The 24,269-nt window shown below is 36.7% G+C and overlaps 1 protein-coding gene across 7 annotated transcripts in view; it reads left to right on the plus strand.

Annotated features, from left to right (window-relative positions):
- Positions 1-497: 497 nt before the first annotated feature.
- The window catches only part of PHF14 (PHD finger protein 14), a 189,725-nt gene continuing 165,953 nt past the window's right edge, over positions 498-24,269 (plus strand). For 5 of the 7 annotated variants that reach the window (XM_072328999.1, XM_072329000.1, XM_072328998.1 and 2 more), the window contains exons 1-5: positions 519-667; positions 1,064-1,174; positions 9,783-10,429; positions 14,911-15,055; positions 22,090-22,249. In XM_072328999.1, the coding sequence (XP_072185100.1) occupies position 667; positions 1,064-1,174; positions 9,783-10,429; positions 14,911-15,055; positions 22,090-22,249 (1,064 nt within the window). In that variant the 5' untranslated portion in view covers positions 519-666. Of the gene's footprint in view, positions 668-1,063; positions 1,175-9,782; positions 10,430-14,910; positions 15,056-22,089; positions 22,250-24,269 lie in introns of all 7 variants that reach the window. The other 2 variants (XM_072329004.1, XM_072329003.1) reach the window with 2 other exon arrangements.

The raw sequence follows: 24,269 nt of genomic DNA on the forward strand, positions 1-24,269 counted from the left end.
GAAAAAAATAGGAAGAAAAAAAAGGAAAAAAGCGACAACACTCCAGGAGCGCAAAGCTGAGGCATATTCAACCCCTATGGGAATAGGAAGGTGATCACAGTTTTGAAGGGAACACTAGACTGCCTGGGTAGAGAGCGTATGTGAGTAGGCGTGATAGAACCGGAGTCAGGAATGGTGTATTCAAAAGAGGAAGACTAACCAAGTATGCTCTCCGTGTGCCTAGCACCGCTGTTTAATAAGAAACAATCTTCCACACGGGGGAACCGAGGACACCCCAGAGATTTTTGTTGAGCTGCTCTTCCCAGTCAACAGGACTCCGAAAGGCACGCCGTGAACGAACACAACACTCTCCCATTCTACCACCCAGCCCCGCTGATCCCCCGCCCCCCAGACGGGAGAAGAGGCTCCTCGCTGCAACCGGGCGGACTACGGGCAGCATCCGCCCCCTCCTCGCCTTCACCTCGCTACACGCAGGCGCAGCGCTTTAGCACATGCGCTGTTGGGCCGACGACGGGCGGGCGAGGGTCTGCATCCGGGTCGCCGCCGTGCCCATTGTCTGGGGAGGGGGTCCGGGGCTCAGCGGTCTGCACCCGAGGGGCTGAGGCGGCGCCGCGCTGCCGCCGCCTGGACGCATCCCGTTCGTCGCCGTTCACCTGCGCAGCCTTTAGTAAGTGCTTCTCTGCGGCTCCTCCCGCCCCTTCTCCCCGGGGAGAGCGCGGAGACGCTCGGCGGGACGGGGGCAGCCCAGCATCTCTTCGGGGTGCCGGGCGGTTCGGGTCCTCGTCCTCTCTCTGCCGTGCCGTGTCTCTGGCGTTGGATGGCGGAACGCCTGGAGGTGCCGCAGGGAAGCGGCTCCCTCCGCTAGCCCGGGCCCGGGGAGGTGCCGGTTCTGGCTGCCCGCGGTGCCGTGCCCGGGTTGTGAGGTATCCCCCGTCCCCGGCAGAGCGCCGCCGGTGCTGGCAGCACTCGTGTGCGGGCTGCTCCGTCGGGTTAACGCCGCACGTCTAACCACGCTGTGTGTTCATTGTGCCGTCTAACAGGAGTACTGTGCTTCTTTCTGCAGTGGACCGCAGCTCGAAGAGGAGACAAGTGAAGCCTCTGGCGGCTTCCCTGCTGGAAGCTTTAGATTATGATAGCTCTGATGACAGTGATTTTAAAGTTGGAGATGCTTCAGGTAAATATGTTTCCTCATCGCCGCTGTTGAGAATTACCTCATTTTTGTGTTACGGTTGCTCGTTTAATGTCATGCAGGAGATAAGAGTGGTACTAGTGAGCTGCTGGGACTTGGTGCTGCTGGAAGTGCTTCAGTTGAATAACTGGAGATTCCATGCTGCAGATACAGGAAGCAGCTGATACAGGAAACAGCTGATCAAGTAAAACATACGGTGCTTCAGTTGAAAATCCATTTTTCACAGTGGAAAACTCAGTTATCAAATAAGTTTTGGCAGAAGCGTTTCAGTAGCTTCTGCTCTGACTGTCGTGGCTGTGCCTGTTGCTTTTTATTTCTTCAGTCGAAAGACAACTTAGGAAACTTTAGCTTCTTTTGGTATCGGAGTAACTGCTGTAAAGCCTTTTCGTTTTGGATAAGTCTGGATAGTAATTTGTGGAGGACTGAGGAACCTGCTTGACTTCTCAAGGGTAATTCCACTCTGAGTGAAAGTCTTAAACAGAAAGATAATCTCTTCAAGTTTTTATTCTATATTACTGAAGTTAATATTTTTTACAACAGACTTGGGGTGTCCTCTGTAATAGTTGTGCAGAAAGATGTAAGCATTTCATACCAGAAGTCCTTGCTTTGGGATGTTTTCATTCAGTGCTCTGTGCATTCCTCTCTCTGAATGAACATCCACAGAAACTGAAAGTGGAGAAGCTGCTGAATAAATTGAGCTCTGCTGGAGGGAGAGAGGAGGGGAAAAAAAGGGACAGGACTGTGTTTGTTAAAAGCTGCATGCTGGATGTTTTACGTCATGCTCAGGGAAACAGACTAAGAAAAGCAGTGTATATACGTTGTAAGGGAAGCATCTTGTCAAAGAACACCACTTTCTTCTTCCTGCACTGGAGATGTTGATCTGTGTTTTCTTGTGACTTTATCCTGCAGAATATTCCCCACCTCCTTGTAAACCTCCTTTTTATTTTTAATCATCTATGAAGATCTTCTGTATTAATGAGCTTAAGAAAAGCTTAGTGATCATTTCACCAGAACCACTTCCGTGTGAAGTTTTGAGAACTTTTTTCATTTGCTTCTATAATTCTGCTTTGGGATTTTTTCTTTTGTCCCTCTTTTAGGTCCCAAATAAAATCTCTCTGTTATGCTTTAGTAATATAGGCTGTACTTAAGGGAAAAAGAGAGGTGGAAATAGAGTGTGGAACACAGACACGTAATCCAGAACAATGTATTATTTGATAAGGATACAATAATTTGTTACTTAAAAGTAAAGAAAGCTTTCTGTCTCAACTTTGGATGAGTGGAAAGGACTGTATTGTGGCTGATGCCTTCTTCAGCTTTTAGAGTATGTATGTGCACATGGGGGAGCAGTGTCCACCTCTGAGAGTGGTTCAGCTTCAGTTGCATTTTGAGGAAGTTGAATCTTTTTTGAAGCCACGCTGACTGGACACAACTGTACAATGGGAAAAATCCAATGGTTTACTCTTTTGTGTTTGGATATCTCATATAGCTTCCTTTTGATTGATCAAACATGGCATTAAGTGAAAATGTTTTTGAAACAACAGTGTTGGGTGTTTTATGCTTTTCTTTTCAGACGTTTGTCTTTAGTGTGGAAGGAAAACTTTGTGAGGGCTTGGAGGTGTTGGGATGTAGGATGTTATTAAATGTATAGCTTCTTAAACTGAATGAGAAGTTGTTCTTGTACAGTTCATTTAGATAGCTGCGGGATATTTGAAATAGGGCATCTGTGATGATTTTAAGAGAGACGGGTATAAAACACCCTTAAATTTGTTTGTACTTGATACATTCAAAGTAAATGGAAGATGTACTGGAGAAAAAGGCACTTAGGTAAATAAAATTGGTCACTTCAAAGTTTGTATATATGTACGTGTACTATATGTGTAGGAAAAAAAAATGTTGTATGCACATACACACACCTACGAGACAAATTCTGGATTGTTGTTGATAGGATACTGATAGACAACAGATTTTCCTTTTGCTCTCAGAAGAATTTAGCCTTCAAAGCATAATATGTTGATCTCTGTTAGAGTCAGGGTTGTTGCTCTTTTCCTTGTTTCAGTGGGCTCCATGCCTGTTGCAAATCAGGGTCTGCATACACGTAGTATTTAGTAGTTCTTTGAGTTCAGATTTTCACTGCACATTTTGCTTACAGAGAGGAATAAATAAATAGGGGCACAGGTGATCTTTCTACATTGAAAATGACCGTTAAGTCTACTTATGGCTCAGAAAGATTCCTTATCTATGATTATTCTACCGCTCTACGTTGCCTGTTTTATTTGATTCATAAATGCAGCTATAAGTAGCAATTTTTAAATTAAAAGAGAAGCGAATTTGACAGCTAAAGGTTCAAGGACTATCTAAACACTGAATTAAAAAGGTTCTGAAGTTGTTTACTCCCTGCTGATTTTGTTGCATCCATATGTATGAGCTTAAGGATGTTAAGTGATATGCAGGAGTAGATGATAGTGCACAAGTCTAGGAGGACTGAACCCTGAACATTAAAATTTCTATGCATGTTCTATCAGATTTCTGGGAATATGTGATGCAGTAAGGATTTGATAAATTGATGTTTAGTATTTATGGAAAGGAATTTTAATTGCTGAATTTTTGTATTAGGAATCCTGATGTCTCAGTTACTTTTTCACTACAGGAAGGGTTTCTAATAGCTTAGCATCCATTTTCACTGCTAAATTTTCAGTAGGAAATATTGCCCTGTATTTACTGTGTTATTTTCTTTTGCGTTTAGGTTACAGCAAGAGGCAATTATTGACTTTTCTATTCTAAAGAAAAAATATTACATCTGTTCAAGGGAATTGATTTTAGAACTGTTATATTGTTATCAAATTTTTTAATGGAAATAATTTCAGGCCTGTTGGCTTTGTATTATTTTAATGTTAAGTAATTTTTTTTTCTAGCTCCTCTTTCATTAATTGTTTCCAAAGTTAGTCCCTGAACAAGCATGGTATGTGAGTTTAAGGACTGAATTTCTTTCTCAACGTAACTAAGAAGAGTATAGTTGAATTCAGCCTTCAAGAATTCTGCCGCTACTTCTGCTAAAAGTCTCCTGGACCTTCATTTTTAGGGGCATTTGTAGATGTTTGGGATTATTTATTTATTTTCGGTGTTGAGCAGAAAGTCTGGCTTGCAGAAGTACTATATACTGTTATTCTAATTGAGGTCAGGAGGAGCTTCGTTTAAATCATGTGATGATTTATATAAACGCATCTATTAGGTGTTCTGAAACACTTGTATGTGCAACTTTTGATTTCCCTGTCTTTCTGTAATTTGTTTCCTTTTCCACTGTTTCCTTCCTGTGCAAGATAATTGTCATCTAAAAAGGTTTGCAAAGTATCAAATTGCAGTTGCTATAAACACAGCTGAAATATTGATGAAGAAACTAAAGAGTTTTCTTTCTGAGAATGGACTTGTAGGATGTTTCAGCAGACAGGGAGGACAAGAAAAATAATACAGCAGAGCTAATCATTAAGTAAATTATCAAGTAATTGCACAATATTAATTATTGTAATTGAATTTGAGGACTTTAACTTTGCAGCCTTGGTGTGTAGTTCTTCGGAGTGGAACTGCCAAGGGCTTTTTCACATTAGAGAAGATGAAAAATATGGACACTACATTCTTTTGGGTTATCTTCGTCCCAAGTGAGATATGCTGTCCGTATAGCTGTCAGTCATGGTGGTGTTTTGGAGTGACTGACTAGTGTTTTGAACTGGTATTTTCTTCAGAAGTGCTGAGACTTCTTCTTTGTGTGTCCTGATAGTCATCAAGCCTTTCATTCTGGTAACTTGAGCAGGGGTTTTATGATGAAGTAACATTGTTTTTGTTTTCTCCTGTTGTGACTTTTGTGCATTATCTTTGCAGTCTGCCCCTTACGAAACCGTTGCTGGTTCATGGCGTTGTACATATTCAGTAAGACAGAATGCAAATTTGAATTCGTGGTCTCCTCCTAAGCTACTTATTGCTTCTACTTTACTTTCTCTTGCGTCTCCCCTTTTTTGTCTGTGTGTGTATGCCCTTCTCTTGCATATTTTGTGCTGCCTGGAGGATGTTCTTCTGAGCTTCATTAACTCAGTGGGATGGCCTGTTTGCAGTGTGCCCACTTCTCAGGGAGGATGTGATGTTTCAGTTGTCAGCCATGGACCTGTAGCAGTGCCTCACAGACTTAAGTCTCCATTTATCATGTCCCTCTTGCAAGAAGTGAAACTCCTAGGTGTTTCTGGGAAGAAAATGCATGTTCTAGTTCACTGTGTAAAACCTTGCATTGGAATCCAATTGTATGGAATATTAGCAGTGAAAATTTGCTGAGGGGAAACCACAGGGCATATAATACTTCATCTAAATGAGTAAAGTTTGACTTTAAAAGATAGCTGAAAGACTGTGCCTGAAACTGGGGAATGTCAAATGAATTCAAGAGGTAGCTTAACTGATTCTGTCTGAGTTGCAGCAGTCTAAATTGAGGCAGTGCTTATGAACTCAACACAAAGTTAGCAGATTACAGTTTTGAGTGCTTTTAAGATTTGAGTAGATATCTGTGAAGATGCTGTGATATTACTGCTAGTGTAGAAGTGAGAAAACTGCTTATTAAAATCCTTTGTTCCTCCTTTTTTTTTCTTTTTCTTCCCCCTACCCCCTATTAAATAAATACGTCTTCTGAAACAATTGTAATAGTGGATGAGGAATTGGTTTCATTTTCTGGTCTCCCAGCCTCCATGTGTGATTAGATTTTCTTTGTCTCTTGTTTTAGAAATGAACTTACTGCCTCAGAACAGAACAGTAGTATTGTAACTGCTTGTGATTTTTGTTCTTTAAGTTAACTATGTTCATGCAGACAGTTCCAGGTTTTTTAATTGCCAACATTACAATATTGAATTGCCAATAGCCTACCAGGGTTTAAATATTTCTAGTAACTTTACATTCATCTTTTGCAAAATAGTTTAGAAAAGCTAGTGTGCTAAGCCTACATTCTCTTATTTGAACTTATGTTCAAAATGAAACACTGAGTCTCTCATTCCTGCTTTCACTATAGCTGTGGGTTCAGTCTGAGTGTAGTGAGGCTGTCTGAATTCATACTAACAGATAACTGTGGTCAAGAGTTGACCAGTTACATAATACTGCCTAGAGCAATTTAAAAGTTCATTTAAATTTTTGTGTATGATCTGGTTTTCCCTGACTCCTTACATCCAGTTCTTAAATTCAGAGCTTTGTCATTAGTTTAAACATTTCCTCAAGGTATTTTGGTATCTTCAATATTAATTTTAATTTCTAGTTAGTATATTTTTGAAATACAGCTTTTTTTTTTTTTTTAACCCATGTTTGCTTTAGTACATGTGAGCAGCTTGACTGTGGGGTTGTAGGTGTTGTGTGAAGTGTGATTCTAGCAGTGATATCTAGGTAATTTCTCAACTTCATGTAAAGGATTTCTTGTTCACCTTGTGAATGGGAGAAAAAGCCTTAAGAAGCTACTCACCATAGTTATGGTAATTCAGCTTTTTTACCTCCTAAAGGATGAACCTCTCCTGTAGCCCTTTTGTTGTTGCTTTTTTGTTACTTCCCCCATAAAGGGGATGGTATGAAGCATGCTGCTACATGTGCTAGATGACAAAAAAGAAAAAATAAAATATCCAGATGCTTTTCTTCTACTGTCTGAAATCGGTTAGGCTTTGCCAGTGTAAGAGCCAAAGCTGAGTCTGTGATGTCTTTTAGGTAGCTTATCCTTCAAACTGCTTTTTACAGAGCTGTTTGGAAAACTTCATGCTACGCTAAAGAATCAACCTATCTTTGAGTGAGTAGCCATCTATTTCAGTAGTGTAACACCCGCTCTCCGTATGTATGGATTTTCTTAGAATGTGTGGCATTTAGTTGCCTGCAAAATGGCCCTACAGAAATCCTGGTGTTTGTTATTAAACTGCTGTAGTATCTTTCCTCTGAAGTCTTGTGCACAGCATGCATTTGCAAACTGCTGATGTGGAGCTGTTTTTGTTTACATTTGTTTACCTTCATTACACTTTTTCTGATGTTAATTCTGGAGCATTATGTTATATGATGGAGAATTCCTCACTTAGCCCTTCTGGTGCCACTTGCTCCTGTGCTCAGTGGTTAGAGCTACAATTTGTACAGAAGTAACTAATGCCTTTCTCCCAACTGTTATCTCTAATATTTATTCTCAGCAGAACTCTGTATTCTTCACTATTTGACAATGTATCTGGCCCTGTCTTTTACTGGGAGTAGCTTGACTCTTCCATAGGAGATGACATAATGTGGATGCCAATTTGAAAGAGCCATTCTTTAAGAATTTCTTTCAAGGGGAAAATTGTACACTACAGCCTCTTTCTAACTGAAAGTGCATCTGACAGAAGAACAGCTGCAAAAATAGCTGTTATCGCAGAACAACTCTTTCTAGAGAAATACCTATCACAGTGGATGCATTCAAATAGAGATATCCCTTAGTATAGGTATCTCTGGTATGTGCATGCATGCAGGTAGAAAATACAAAATGTAATGTGCAGGCAAAAGAGAGAATTTGAAGGTGAGAAGTGAATGAAACTTAGGTCTATTTGTTATCTGCTTTATATTGTCTGTGTGGGATATAACAGCTAGAGAGTATTCTTAGTGCAGCAGTATGGATGTACAAAATCCACTGTTGGTTAATTGGGTGATGTTACAAAGGAAATAATGCTCAGATCAAAATTCTACCCAGAAATAATGTGGAAGCTTGAATTCACAGGAAATCTACACATGTTCAGAAATCTTATACAATACTGATACAATATATGTATGTATTATAAGGTAATAAAAACTTGTGAAAATAATTGTAACGTTGCAAGCTCCATGCTACTTGGGCACATTGCCGGTAGGTGCCTGTAATACAAAAGTACAGTTTGCTATCAAACATACATCTGGCATTTAATCTGTAGCATAAATGCCTAGTGGAATAGTCTAACTTTGACTTACCATTAGAGCGGTCATGAGATCTGGCAAATGGGAATCCAGAGGAAAGCTACTGTAATGTAAGAATTATTTGCTATATTGCATATTAGTTAATATTGCTTTTCCTTCCTAGAAAGTATTCCACTATTTCAAAGTCTGAGTTAGTTATGCTTGTACTTGAGTTACCATTGGCTAGTAAGGGTGGGGCATTACCGAATTACTCTTAGAGTAAAAGACTTTAATAAAACTTCCTTTTTTATCAGCTTGTAAGGGGCCTGTTGTTTACCTGGTACAGTAGTGTTCTGATCAGTAGTGGTAGCACTGATGTACTTCTTCATGTTGATAATTATGTGATCTCCTTATCAGATTCTCGCCACTTCTACATATGGGTATACCCATGAAATTGACCAATGTATTCATGTAACAGCTGAATTACTGGTCAGTCATGTTCTGTTGGTGGGAATACATGGCATGTGTGAAGTGTGCAGCATTATGTACATGCCTTAGAAAGTATGTTGGTCCCACTGTTTCTTTATTTGGCTTTATAAAGAGGTGGTTATGCACAGAAATTCTTTCTTTGTAAGGTGATAAAATCAGTGTTATATTTGCGTGTGGTAAGTAAAGTGAATAAAGATTATTATTATTTTTTTTAATTCGCATAACAAAATGTTTCTTCTCTCCATCTATTTAATAACCTCTGGCGGTGCAACGAGGAGTTGTTGAATGCTCTGAACAAACTGAAAAATGTAGTCATTGCACAGTTGATCCATACACTGGATCAAACAACTTCTATACTTAGCTTTTCAAGAATCTTCTCTTGGGTTTTTCTTCATTAAAACAAATAGTGTAAGTGAAAAGCAGTGGGAAGATATTAGATGAAAGATGGTCAAGGAGGATGATCTTTGTAAAATTTAACAAGCTTCCTTGTAATCATTTTTCAGTAATTCTTGTGTAGTTTGTATTAGAGATGCCTTTATTTTTGTGATTTTTTTTTTTTGATTTTTTTTTTTTTGATTTTTTTTTTTTAACATATGAATCCTCTTTTGTTCCTTGATCATGCACAGACTGGCTTGTGTTAATAAACGTATCCAGAAAAATATCATGTGGGTGGTCTAAAGTTAGAATTTAAGCACTGTTGTGCAGACTTAATGCTGAATGAAGCATAGATCATATATGGTTGACAACTAATATTGAAAGAAACCCTGAACCATAAAAATAAACCTGTACAAGAAATGAATTTATAGGATTAGCCACATTATTAGTACTATATAAACTCTTTGCTATTTTAAAATATAGATATTTTTAAGTTAGAAAACATCTCCAAAACTTAAAAGCTGAATACTCTTTCATTAACATGACACTTCACTTATTGTTAATATGAGCTGCAGTTCAAATGAACATTTAATGTTCATTTAATAAGTTTTACCATCTTTTTTTTGCCATTTTAAAATGCACTGATGTTTTAACAGATTCTCAACATAGCACTTGAAATAGAAGTATTTGGAGACCAATTGGAAAAAAAAAAAATAGATGGATTTCCTTATGAGGGAGGAACATGCCTCATTCTTTTGTTTAACAACTTGCTTCAACAGATTTTGGTTTTGGGGGTACATTTGTTTCGGAACTTCTTTTTAAATTTTCATATACTCAACAGATTCTGAAGGAAGTGGTCATGGAAGTGAAGATGCATCAAAGGACAGTGGAGAAGGTTCCTGTACTGAATCAGAAGAAAATATTTTGGAGGAGGAACCAGCAGAAGAGAAAGCAGAAGAGCAACAGCCAAAGAGCTCCACTGAAGAAGTGCCAACAGCAGACAAAGACGTAATTAAAAGTGAAAAGAAGGAGCAAGAAGATGAAGAAGAGAAGCCAAAAAAGAAGAAAGAAAAAGAGAAAGCAGCTGAAACTGATCCTGTGGCTGATGAACAAGCAAGTGAACCAAAAAAATGGAATCTGCGAAGGAACAGACCGTTATTGGACTTTGTGTCAATGGAAGAGCTAAATGATATGGATGATTATGATAGCGAAGATGACAATGACTGGCGGCCTACTCCTGAGAAGAAAAAAGGAAAAAATGCACTGCGAAAAGAAGGGAGTGATGGAGATAATGAGGATGATGAAGATGATGGGAGTGGAAGTGATGAGGATGACAATGATGAGGACGGTAATGAAGAAGATAATAGCAGCACAGCTAGTGATGGAGGATCCAAGAAGAAGAAGAGCAAAGTTCTTAACAGAAATAATGCAGATGATGAGGAACTGACAAATGATAGCCTGGCTCTTTCACAAAGCAAGAGTAATGAGGTAGTGCAACCAACTTTCTATAATATATCTGTTGAGAAATGGAAACTACTCTCCAGTGCTGTTCTGTTGATTTGAAAAGTTAAACTGATTGGCTGGCATTGTGTTTAGAGGAATAAACAAAGTGGCAAAATTGGGATAAATAAGCACTTGCTGCTTATTTAATAAACTTGCTTGGACCATTTGGTGGCCGATCCATTGCCACTAAAGTCAATAGGCAGAGTTCTCTTGACTTTAATGGGAAGGGTGATTGGATTAATTCTGAAGCAAATACAGGGTCTGGTCTGCAAATCAGCATATAATAGTGGAATGTTTAGGTTAGTTGTAGGTTAGATGTAGCACATCTATAATGTTGTAAAAATTAGAAACATCGCATTCTCATAATAGCTAAATAATAGGTTATTCTTTATCCCAGCCCTTCTTTGTCACAAGCATAAAAGTCTGAATGCTAGAGTACTAAGTAAATAAATATGCACAGCTGGGTTTAAAATCTAAGGACAGTCATGACAATTTATGTTGGTTTTACATATAATGCATACAAGTGAAGTAATTCCTTACAGTGATAAGAAGTATTTGTGCACTTAATCATTAGTGTAACTATTTTTTATTTGTAGAATCTGAAAATTGTATGGTAAGTGTCAAATTATGAAACTTTCTTTTCCCATACAGTTACAGTTCCCTTAGAGGTTGTGCCCATGGAAAAAATTAAAAGATAGTTGGTTGTCAGGATGGCTGACTTCTCCTCCAGCAGCAAAATCCTAAACAAAGTAAAAAGTGTTCTTGTAAAATCTACATTCTATTTTCAGGAAACAGTTGCATTGTAAATGAGATATTTGTTAAATGATAGGGGTATAATAATTTTAAGTTTTGCTGCTTCATTTAGACTTTATTTTAATGAAGGCTAAGCAAAATAATTGGAGGAATCACTCTTCTCTCTTCCAGGTGTTGCTGTATGTATTTATATACATATGTATAATTGCAAACCAGGTGTGCAGTTTTAATAACAAGTAATCAAATAATTGTTTAGACATGCATAGTTCTAGTTTTTTTTGTTTGTTTGTTTTAAATTTTCTGTAGATATTTACTGATAAAAGAATGGTGATGCTCGGAAATGTTATTTACTATACTAGATGCTGCTTGGATGTGGATGAAGTGCTTTTATTGTTTTTAAACTTGTATGGCACTTGCAGTCTGCAGACCATTTCTCTTTTGTTACTCATCTAAGCTGGCCTGTGAGATGGTTTCATTTTGTCAGGGATAAAAATCTTTCTACCCCGATCAGGCTACTGTTTATCTTTCATTACCCAGCTCTGTAATTCTTGTGTCGTTCCTTGTACTGTCTTTGCTCAGGAGCTGAAAGGGCTTTACTGGTATCAGTGATGAGAACCAGGTCATCGTTGGGAGATGGGCCATTTCTTTCCAGTATTTTTTCCCATATCAGAATGGAAATGTAATCCTAGATTGTTTGGGATATATTCTTCAGTATGTCTAAAATTTCCACTGACTTGGAAAAGGAAGCCTACTTCAGAAACTCAGGGCAGTCTTAAAATGCATCTTTTGGGAACCTGCTTAATATGTATATGTTCCTCTTTGAATTTAAGACGTTTATCAAAAGATAAAAATCAGAATTTGAAATTTTGAAGTTCACGTTATAATTCTGTAACTGTGAAGCTGAATGCCATTTGTGAACAGATATACTGTTGCAAGACTCTTTGCTAGAATATGTATACTGGATTCTAGACTCATTTTTTAGATTAAAATTCAACTGTATTCTTAACAGCCAGTACTGTGGGAAAAAAAAAGTGCTGCCTTGCAAAATCTCATTACGTTGCAGAAGCCAAGTTCTTAGAAAAACAGATGTCTTAAGGCATAATTACTGCATGAAATAATGTTCAGGTAGTTAACTCTGAACATTGCAGTAGTGTCCTTAGTCTGTATTCTTCAATTCCTTGCTGCCCAGTTCCTTTTTTTTTGATTGGTGTGCAGTTTTTATTTCATTTTGCTACACTTAAAATATTTTGAGGCATGCGCTGCGCTGTAATGAAATGGTATGTACTTCAATACTGTATGGAGCAGAGGCAGACAAACATAGCTTTATTTTGATCAAATGTCATTAGAGAAATGATACTTTTGTGTTTTTATAAATTGCTACCACTTCGTGGGATTCTCCTATTCCTAGTGATTGTGATAATTACTGTTTTTTAAGATCTCATTTAGTTTGTAAATAGGGAGGCATATAGCTTGAATAAAGTCCTTCCATTGGGTATGGAAGGAGAGTTGTTTGGAAGGTGGCAGCAGTTCCTGTCTTTTTCTACAGGTCTGCCTCCCTGTCTGCAAGGAGAACAAACTTGTTCTGGTCTGCGTTTGACCACTTGATTTTCTTCATGTAATGTAAAACAATATGGCTGTGAATCATAACTCTTAGATTCAAATCTGATGACCTTCCAACACTTTTTTTGTTTTGTTCATGTTTGCATATGTATTTTTTTTTACAATGCAGTTCTGTATATTTACTGTGATGGTTTTTCTTGTGTGTTTTTTTGTTTGTTTGTTTGTTTTGTTTGTTTTTTTAGTTACCAGGCTTTGGACATCTGTGACAGTAGAGATTGCAAATTTATTTTAAGCTTATGTTAATGAAGCCAATGAAGTAACAGTTTAAGTTGAAAGTATATAGTCAGAAGAAGCTGGTTTCTGTAGGCATGTGAGATGCTTCCAACAAGCAGGTGCTACCGAACAGTTAATCTGCCAAAGTTATGAAGTATCTACTACTGTTTCCCTATCTGAACTGTGTGTCTATTGTAAATAATGGTGGGATGCAGTATTTTTGACAAATATGTGCAAGTTTCTTGCTTGACTCAAAGTAAAGGAAAAGGAAGATGGAAGAAATGCTTAGTGAGACTGTTCTCTTTAGGGGAAGAGCATGATCTTATGAACAATTAAGTTGTCTTTCATTTTCATTTATTTATTTTTTTACCTCTAGATGAGGTGAAGTTTCTTGGTTTGTATTTTATAGGCCATCTTTTTTTTCCTTTAGCAAAAATAAATGGGATAATTTCAAAACCAGAAGTATCTTTGCACATTCCTACGTCAATAACTTTATAACAAGGCAGTTCTATTTGGAATAAGCCAATTGATATTAGCTAGAAAAAGCGAAGATATCTCTCCTACCCTCTAAGTACCTGCACTGGATAAACCTGAAGTACTAAAAGGCTTTATCAGTGATTCATTGAAAACTTTTGAGGAGAGCAGAGACATACTGTATAGGATTGACAGACTACCGTAGAATAATAATTGCATAGATTGGTGAAAGAATTTAAGATCTTTGAGAAAGACTATTTGCTTCACTTAACATTCATAATCTTTATCTGCTTTAGATATGAAAGTGCTGTATTGGTACTGTTGTGTTTTTTAATTTATGAATGGGGGGAATGGAGTAGAAAAAGGAGTTTGAAAGGAAACTTTCCACCTTAATTTTTTTCCCTTATTTGATACACTGCAGCACTCTTGTAATATTCTCACACCTCTAGTGTGTTGAATGGATGCCATTTAGCCCTGAACTATCAGCCTCTGCTTTAAAAGTCTTACTTTTTTTTTTTTTTTTTTTCTTCTTTCAGCAGTGTGTCTAGTCCCTGTAAGCCTTCATATCACCAGTGAAAGCAGTCCAAACTCTGTTTATTTTTAGTATAGGAAAGAAGAAAGTTTATATAAGCCATGAGACTTTTGTGTAAGAGACAGTTGGTATACCACACACACAATAATAAGTAGCTGAGATGGTGCTTATGGGAAAAAAATGGAAATTTGCAACTTTTTTTTGGTTTGTGAGATGCTGCTTTGTTTCCTTAAAGAAATTCCTTTTTAAAAGGGAATTGTTTGAGATTTTTTAATGCACATTGAAGGTTGCTAAAAGGAGCATTTGACTTACTGTGAATATCCTATAAGAAGAAAATAAGTTCTTTTAATGTCATTGAATTTTGCATAGAGGCAAATCCATTTGCATGTAACAAAATAAAACAATTGAGTCAATAAATTGTTATATTTTATTTATGTGAAGTCTTGGCAGGCTTTTGTTAGATCTTTATTTTTAGGTTTTAATGCAAAAATACAAGAAGTATCCTGTTCTTTTTATCTGTTCTTGTTTGTTTGTTTCCAACAAAGGGAATCTTCCTTTTTGAATATTAGGATATTGAAGGTCACTTTTTTTGGTGGTCCTCTTTTACTTTTTTGATGTCTCTCTGTGTGTGTCCCTTTTTATAGTCAAACATATGATTTCAGTATTAACAGAACTACAAATTTAACAAGATCAGATTGTATCCATCCCAGCTTTTAATTTTATGAATGAAGAGTTTGAATGTTTTGACAACAAAGACATATATAAGGCTTTATTTGTTGACGTTTTTTTCCACAAAATTTGAACGCATAGCAGATCTTTTAAATAAAATTGAAGCTCCCGTCATAATTCATGTGTATTCACTTTTTGATATTAGGACTCCTTGATCCTTGAGAAGTCCCAAAATTGGAGTTCCCAGAAAATGGACCATATTTTGATTTGTTGCGTTTGTCTTGGAGATAACAGTGAAGATGCTGATGAAATAATCCAGTGTGACAACTGTGGAATAACAGTGCATGAAGGTAATACAATTCCTTCATTGTTAATGCATGAGGAAAGCATAAGCTTTACTTTTATTAACATTTTTACTTGCTTCAGAAAAAAATTAAGCCTTTGAACTCTGGTGAGTAATTTTTTGTAGATTCTTTGTAGTATTGCATTCATCTATTTTAGGAAAGCTAATACAAGCAAGTACAGGATAGGTCATGGTCTGCATATACCTGTGGAATTGATGACATTTTGCAGATGTTCCTGACTACAGATTGTATTCTCAAGACTTTAGGACTTAATATCAGATGAAATTTTGTCTATTTCAGTATGCAAATTTGCTTGCATGATGGGATAGAAAAGAGAATAAGAGAGTTCACAGGAGAAAGGGACTTTTGCATGTATTTTTGCTGTACTAACAAGGCAGAGAGATGAGAAAAGAATTGAACGTGGCACTTAACAGCTAGCCTTGGCCTCATAATTTTTAATGGTAATTTTGAAGTTAATATACTTAAATTGCTGATTTGCTAATTACTTTGAAATCTAGTAGATGTTTATATTAAGTGTAGCAGGTCTTTCCTGCAATGTATTGGGAGAGGATTCAAGAGAAATAATCCGACATTTTCTGTGAGTAGAGTTCTGGAGTGTTAACTTGGTTACAATTTTGTGTGATTTATTGATATATTGTTAAGTTAAAAGGTGATCTCAGAAGATGAGGAAAACAGGTTTCTATAGTCAAGTTTTCACTTATTTTTTAAATTTATTTATTTTTTAAAGGAGCCCTTCCTAGGTGATCATAAGATGAGCATGTGGAATTATAGGGGCCTTTACAAGAAAGATGAGAGTGTATTATGTTTTTGCTCTTTCTCTTGAGGATGGAAGATAAAGTAGATAGAAATATAGATAGGCATACATATTTTGTTGAAATTTAAATTCTATATTCTTGACATCTTAGTTTTCTTCTTAAAACTTCTTTATTTCTGCTATCATGTACTATTTTTAAGTAGGATAGATCAGCTTAAGTTAAAGTTAAAAGAAGTTAAGTTGAAGTTAAAAGAGGGCAGACCTTCATTCTTTAAAGGCATGAATGATATTTATGTAATCTTTGTAATTTATGCCCTTGTAAAATTGGTTGGAGTTGTTCATTGGTGCATGACTTTTCATGTAGGAAATGCTTTTCCTTATCTGCTGCTCCACTTCTGTTTTCACACACTAAAAATGGTCTCAAAGCAATATTTTTCATGCACTCATTTGCTTAATGCCAATTAAGCAAACAGTGGGTAGAATTCCACCCTCTTTTTCAGATGCCTCCTGCTCAGTGCTGAGATGTACTGTAACTCCTGAACTGCTATCACAGTCCAGATCTCCCTTTACTTTTGCTCCATGTAATTTGGCTTTTCTATCACAGCTAGCTTGCCTCTGTGCATACTACTCATTACATGTGCACCTGAGCATTTGGTACAAGTACCACGCAGTACAGTATTTGCCTGCTCAGTAATGATTTGCGTTCCTTTTGATTTCCTCTCTTGTGTTAATTGCATGATGTATTCCATAGGAAGAAGGAGTGATAACTCATCTGGGAGAAACTTTGTCAGAGCTCTTGAGAAACATTTTTATTTGGCCAAGATGCATAGGAAGATTCTAGTTTGGACATAAAATTGTGGGTGCTCAATGAGCTCTTTGTTTGCCTTACTGACAAATGTTGAGATTGCTAGAAATTTCCTTTCAGGGCAACCCTTTTTGTGTTTGTATCACATATGTGGCCTGCATGACTTATCCTAAAACTGCCTTTCTGGTATAGATACCAGGCAAAAACTCTGTAACCTTTGAAGAGCATTTCAGGGGTCGGTAACTGCCCGTAACCTATGCAAGCAGCATACATGTATATACTAATATCGAGTCTTATACTTAACATTTTCATGTCTAAGATTTCAGTCAGTCTGTAAGTTATCACATTCATCAACTATATTTGTTCTCATTTCACATATCAATCCTTTATTCTTAAGGGGGGAAAAGAATAGAAGCTTATATTGCTAGGAAAAAAAAAAAAAAGTTGTGAATCTGTAGCTGTACAGTTGTTTGTGTGTTTACTTCTGCATACAAATAATTCTCATTTCTTTTTTACAAAAAAAGAAAAAAAATCATCTTCAGGCGGTAATCTGTCACTTTGGATAAATGCTTTTGTGGTAAGATCTTGTAATAGCAGGACGCCCCCAACTGCGATGTCAGTTGTCTTGACATATTGATTGCAGTGTGTCTGAAGAGGATGTCTGGTGCATATCATAGGATATGACATAACTGTAGGTAGTATGCTTGCCAGCTATTGCCCTTGTGTTATTTGCTGGGAATTAAATAAGGAAGAGGAGCTCCACTTTTTTCTAGCTGTTACTTTTCCATCCCCTCTGTTTGTTTTAACTTTCCTGTGCTGAATATGGTGCGAAATAAAACTTTAACTTGCTAAAAGCAGTAGTGTAGTCTCCATGTGCTTTTATTTTGATGCTTACCTTGGTCTGCTTGTGTCTGATGTAAACATTCATTTTTGTCGTATTATGTACTCTAGTACTCTCCCTTAACTAAATAAAACTAGTCTTCTAGATTTATTGTGCGTGGTTAATGTCTTTATTCTAAACTCCTGATCCCGTTAAGTATCAAATGTAACATACTTCAAATATTGTTATCTCACAGCATTTATTTTTAAAAACCTACAGTTTGCCTAAGTTCATGCTTTCATGAGCTTTATAATTAGATCAGGGTTTGAAATATATGTGGCTGTTGTTAGCATATGCAGACATTCAGTTTGACTAGCAAAATATTATCCTTGGAGACAATTAGTTCTCTCTTCTCTTTTCCCTCAGTGGCATACATTTCAGAACACTTGTTCTAATGCTAGCACTTTAAAGTGTTTGTAATTTCATTTTAATGATAATGCATAAAAATAAGCTAATGGCAGTATACGGTGGACTTAAATTCAGGAAATAAAGTTAGCTTTCTGTATGAAATTACATTCAGTAGATAACTGCAGTCAATAATATGTAGATGCAGTTTGTGGAAGAGTAAATATTAAGAGAATTTCAACTTCTTGACTTTCATATATTTAAATTCATGAGATTTATTCTCATATAGTTTTATTGCTTGGTGCAAGAAGCATTCAAGGGAGTAGCAGACATAGAGCTACAGAATAATAAGTAATACATAAATGTGGGCACTTCCTGAGCACCATTTGGGAAGAGGCTCTAATAGTCCAAAGATCCAAAATTCAGAATTCTGTGAACATTAAGGAAAAAACAACATGCATTTTCAGCTAAGTGTTTAAAATGTTAGTGTTGGGTTTTTTAATGGCATAGTTTCAGGTGAAAGGGGTGGATGGTGCACTTAATGCTGACTAGATCCCTGGTGCAATAACTCCAATAACTGAAACCTACCATTTCCATTATAAGAATTATCTTTTTCTCATTATTCTTTCAATCCTAAGGCCTTCACACCACCAAAAGAACTGTGCTGCCTTGACAAAACCTGGAATATTACCTCTTAATGTTGCTTGTGACATAACGCGGTAGTGAGCTGTTACATTGCTTTTGGTTTGAAAAACCACAATTCCCAACAATTAGTACAAGAGGGTCAGCTAGAGCAACCTTGTTGTGCTTATTGTTTAAAAAAAGATTGGAAAGATTGTCCAGGAGCTGTTTCGTATCTGTGTGCCCATGCATTTTAAAGAGACATAAAAGTAGTGCAGAAAATCTTGGTTAAAAAGACAAGTTTTTTTTCAGGCACTGCAGAGGAAGGCACATGCTATCTGTACTGTCTATTTCAATGCACAAACTGTTATAGCTCCACAGTAAAAACACTTCTTTTACTTTTCAACTTAAAAAATGACGCGTGTCTTTTTGGATGGTTGTTAAACTGTTATTTAAAATTAATCGGCAGCCATTAAAAGTGTGGTATAGTTTAGGACTGCAAATCCATCTTTTACATGAGCGTTAATTGATGAATCCTCTTTAGTATATTTGCTTGTTTGTATGTTCTTGGTAAATGGTACACAGTTTGTGTGTGTTTACATAACATTATCAGTTTTGAAAAAGTAATATTAACCTGATCAATTTAGGCTTTCACTTCACAGTTACTATTGCAACTAATGATAGCAAGAGGAAAATATGAGCGCAGTACATATAGAAACTTTGAGAAATGTTTTGTTCTAAATTTTGATGCTACTCAACTGCTTTCTTCACTTTGATGGTTTGCAGCTCTTGGGCTTAAATTGAGAGTTTTAGCCCAACCATACATTTCTACAATAGGGTTTTGTGCTTTTGTTTTCATATGTTAATTGAAGTACAATGGAGGGGATTTTCGTTGTTTCTTTTTAAAAAATAAAATATAATTGTTACAGCTCTTCCTGTGTCAAATATTGTTAAATATTATATCAACATAATTGCTGTTTTATATAGTATTTTTGCATCCCTAGCTTTATTTACTAGCCTACGGGCATTCTTACCAGCTGGATTTCCTTTCCTCCAGCTCTTGTGGCCCAGATTGTTTTGGTGTGTTTATTGCTTGTTGTGGTTTAAATCAGGCAGCTTAGGACCACACAGCTGTTTGCTTACTCTACCTCTCTTTCCTGAAGGAATGATTGAGAGAATTAGAAAATAAATTAATAAAAAGGTAAAACATTTGAGTTGTGATTGTTTAGTAGGACAGAAATGAAAGTGAAAATAATACTGATAAAAGAAGATATAAAAAGAGTGATGCACAGTGCAGTTGCTTGCAACCAACTGATGGATGCCCAGCCCGCCCCCAAGCAGCAGCAGCAGCTCACCCTGGCCATCCCCTCCCCTAGTTTTATTGCTGAGCATGATGTTATATGGTATAGGACAGTCTCTTTATCTCTGTGGTCAGTCTCAGCAGTACTGGGTCTGTCCACTCCAAACACCTTGTGCACCCCCATCTTCTTCCTGGTAGGACAGCATGAGTGGTCCTTGGCTGTGTGTAAGCACTGCTCTGTAACAACTGAAACATTGATGTAATATCAACGTTGTTCTTATCCTACATCCAAAACATAGCACTATGCCAGATACTGGGGAGAAAACTAACTCTTGCCTCGCTGAAACAAGGACGTCAGCCCTTGCCACATATCCAGTGTATTTTCTCTGGCTAATGACCATCCCTTTTGCTGCTTGTATCTGTATGATATTGAGGTTATGACAAATGACGGGGAAAAGAGTACATGCCTCCTTGTCTATTAGAGATCTTGAAGTCTTTAAAGCTGTCACTAAGACAGTTGAATGAATTAGGAAAAAATACTTGAGTTATAAATTCGCATGAGGAAATGACCCAGATTTGCAGTGTTACAGGAAAAGCAATTTTGACATCAACATACATGATAAGAGTGGAAATAATTACAGCTAATACATGTAGAAGTTTTCTGGGAAAAGGAGGAAAATATTAGCTATAAATGAATGATAAGGGTAGCTAGGCAAATCCTTCAGAGTGAAGATATGACACTGTTGTAATTTTAGTAGACTGATGATGCTTTGTTTAGAAAAGCAAATCTAATTACACTTGATTGTAGAAGAGTCAGTGTTAGGAAGAAATTAATCTTATTTTGCTGTATTGACTGATGACAGTATTTCTCCTCCTGTAATTTTATGTAATTTTTAATGTATTTAAATAAATGCTTTGTTTTTGTTTTTGTTAAGACTTATGTACTTCTCTTAAAAAGTCTAAATTTTTCATCAGCTGTATGATAACAGTGGGCTATGCATTTGTACATTAATGTAATTGTTTAAAAGGAGTTTTGCTGGCAGCTATTCTACATTGTGGCATTGCGACTTAAAAAGAAATGGTTATCTGCTGTGCTCCTTGAAGCCACCACTAAGGAAATTTGAATTGGTTTGTTACTGTGGCATATACAGAAGTATAGGTTATTTGGTGATAAGCTTTATGAGGTTCCTTTTCTTTGTCATTTACAGCAGTATTAATACCTCTCTTGTCCAAAATTGAAGTAACAAGCTTCTGAATAATTCTGAAGAACAATTTTCCTAAGCTTATGGTGATTAAGCATGCAGTGACACCTTAAAAAACATGAAAATACACTAAGTATACCAAAAAAAGAATTGAGACACAATGAATTTAGTCATAACTTAAAACCAGCTAAAAATGATAATAATGATTGATAAATATATATTAAAAAAATAAATTAAACAAAGTGTCTGTCAAATGTCAAGCTATGCTCGTCAAATAATACTTTGATTTTGAAGTAACAAAAGGTCTTTTAGACTTACGATTCAGCGGTTATAAGAATACATTTTGTTCTTCTTATGTGCGTGTTCTCTTGCTGAATTGGATACTGAATGTGAAGTGGAAATATGGGATAGATATTTGTTGACTGCATACTGCTGGCATGATCAAGTTGTTTTAAAATTAAAAGTTCAAGGTAGACAGAGGGAGAAAGATAGGAATGTCTTGAACCCGGGACATACTCTCACACCTTGAACCTGACCAGTGATCCATATCATGCTGCTAGTACTTCAGAATTTAAGAAATCATGTTAGAATTTGGTAAGACTGTTAATTCAACTGAAAGTTGACTTTGCAGGCTGCACACGAAGACGTAGATCAGCAGAAGCTCTAGAACTGCCACAGTAGAAGAAAATGTGTAAAAGATCTTACAGGATAATTAATGTTTAAAGACGCAAAGAAAAAGCATGTTTCAGTATTTTATAGAATTTCTTAATTTTTTCCTTAGATGTTATATTTAACTTGAAATATGTTGTATTTAATTGAAAAAATGCTTTGTTTCTTGCTTAATCTTTGTGAGTTAAGTCTGTTTTTTTACTTCATAATGAATAGGCTAAAAAAATGAAGTAGCGTAAACCTTTTCCTTTCATTTTTTGATTGCAATCTAAGACATTCGCAGATAATATATCACATTTCAGAATTAGAGCCTGTGTAAAAATTGAAGTTTTGTTCTAAAAACGACTCTTGCAAAAATATTGGAAGCTGAGTGTGTATATTTCCTAAGAACTGTATGCCTACTTGTCTTTCCTTATATTGTCTTCTGTTTTTTATGTGTGAAGGTTGCTATGGTGTTGATGGAGAGAGTGATTCTATCATGAGCTCAGCTTCAGAAAATTCGACTGAACCCTGGTTTTGTGATGCATGCAAATGTGGTGTCACACCTAGTTGTGAACTGTGTCCTAACCAAGATGGGATCTTCAAGGAGACAGATGCAGGCAGGTAAGGCTGAAAAGTGTCATTTTAAATTGGATATCGGCTTAAATTGAAAAGATGGGATTTTGCCCTAGTCTGTTCCTGTAGACAATGGGGTCATAAATTAAGCTGTTAATATCCTTTTTCCTCAGCTTATTTTTGAGTTGGGTTCTAACTGGATAGGCAGTCACCCAATCTTTTTTTTGCACCCCTAATATTCTTTACACCAGTTGGGGAAAATTTTGTCTTAACCTGAATTTGAGCATGATGGTTGATTATGTGTGAGCAACAGATATTGCAGAGCTCTGGATGATATTTTGGAAAGCTTTGTTTGACGTCTTTGGAGAGTAACTACCTTCCTGCATTGGATATACACTGAGCTCAGCTTCTGAATTTGTAGCTGTGTTTTACAGATATACTTGTTAAATATTTTCCTCAATCCATGTATTCTATATGTATCTTACGAGGGGGAGCACTAAAAGTACAAGAAAATAATGTATTGTTAGTGGGGGAAGTTTGTATAAATGAATCAAGATTTGCAGTGAATAATTTTGACAATGTATTTGAAGTTTTGCTAGTTTTAAATTATTTCTGGGGCTCCAGTCCTCAATTTTTGATTAGTCCAACTTTCTTGTATGTAGGTTGCTCCAGAACTAATGTCTCCTATTGATTTTCAAGGAAATTACAACAGATACAAAGAACACAGTAACACTGTAGAGAAAATTCTCGGCTGCAAAACGGTATGTGTGTGTATATATATATATATATACATATACATATATATATACACACACATATATATACACACACACACATATATATACATATATATACACATATATACATATATGTGTATATGTATAGATAGAGGTGGTGTCTATACTAAACATATATATATATACTATATATATATATATACTAAACATATATATATTCATTTCGTCCAGCAATGAAGACCAGTCTGCACACTGTACTTGTAAAAATCTGCATGAGTGGAGGAGGCCCACTGGCACCAGTGCTGAAACACCACCCACCACCTCACTGTGCTAGTATCCACTGTATGGTCCACAAACGTTAAGCAGGCGTTGATGTATAATAGGTGCTGTTTCTTCTGCATGGAGAAATTCAGTGATGCGTCTTAGCCTCCAATGCATGTCAGACTGACCCTCTACTGCCATCTCTTGCACAACATAAAATGTAACAAAGTAGTCACTAGAAGGATCAGGTTCTACTGCCCTACTGCCAGCATAGGGCATTGACATTGTGGACCAACATAATCAAATAGAAGGTATTACTTTTGGAGCAGCTCTAGCATAACTGTTACAACATTTAATCAAATTTTACTTCTCTGTTCTTTAATAATGTTGCTAATCCAGTTACTAGAGACTAAAATCAACTGTCTGACAATTAGGTAGTACTATAATTAGTGTCATCTGGCAGCGTATGTTTCAGTCTTCTGCATTTTTTTAATGTAGTTTAAGTGCTATCTATGTAATTTCTCATGATTGTAATCACCGGTGGCGCACGGTGTTAGAACTGCCGCTTGCAACACCAGAGGGCCTGGGTTCGAATCCCCCTTGTGGCGCAAGGGGTAAAACTGCCGCTCTGCTACACTAGAGGGCTCGAATCCCGGGAGTTGGACTCGATGATCTCTAAGGTCCCTTCCAACTCGCACGATACTATGATACTGTGATGATGATAAATTACACTACATTGCTTGAAATTTCTTATAAAATGGCAGCATGTTTTCGATTGACGTAGAAGCGTTTTATCTGTTATGCTTTGTTCAAAAGCACATGCCTACTTGGTTGACTGTGGACAGTAACATGTCAATTTGTTATCCCTGCTATTGTATTATTGTGTGTTTGGACAACATGATACAGTTGTCATGATTAAGTAGAGGTTTACTCTCCCATGCGGGTAGGTTCATGTAATAGAAAAAAACAACACTAGCCAATGTACATAATACTGTTTTCTTTCTTCTATTGCTTATTAATAAATCTGAAATCTTTAGGGAATGAGACAGTGCAAGCTATGGATGTATGCT

The sequence above is a fragment of the Excalfactoria chinensis genome, chromosome 2 (assembly GCF_039878825.1).
Source record: "Excalfactoria chinensis isolate bCotChi1 chromosome 2, bCotChi1.hap2, whole genome shotgun sequence".
NCBI lineage: Eukaryota > Metazoa > Chordata > Aves > Galliformes > Phasianidae > Excalfactoria > Excalfactoria chinensis.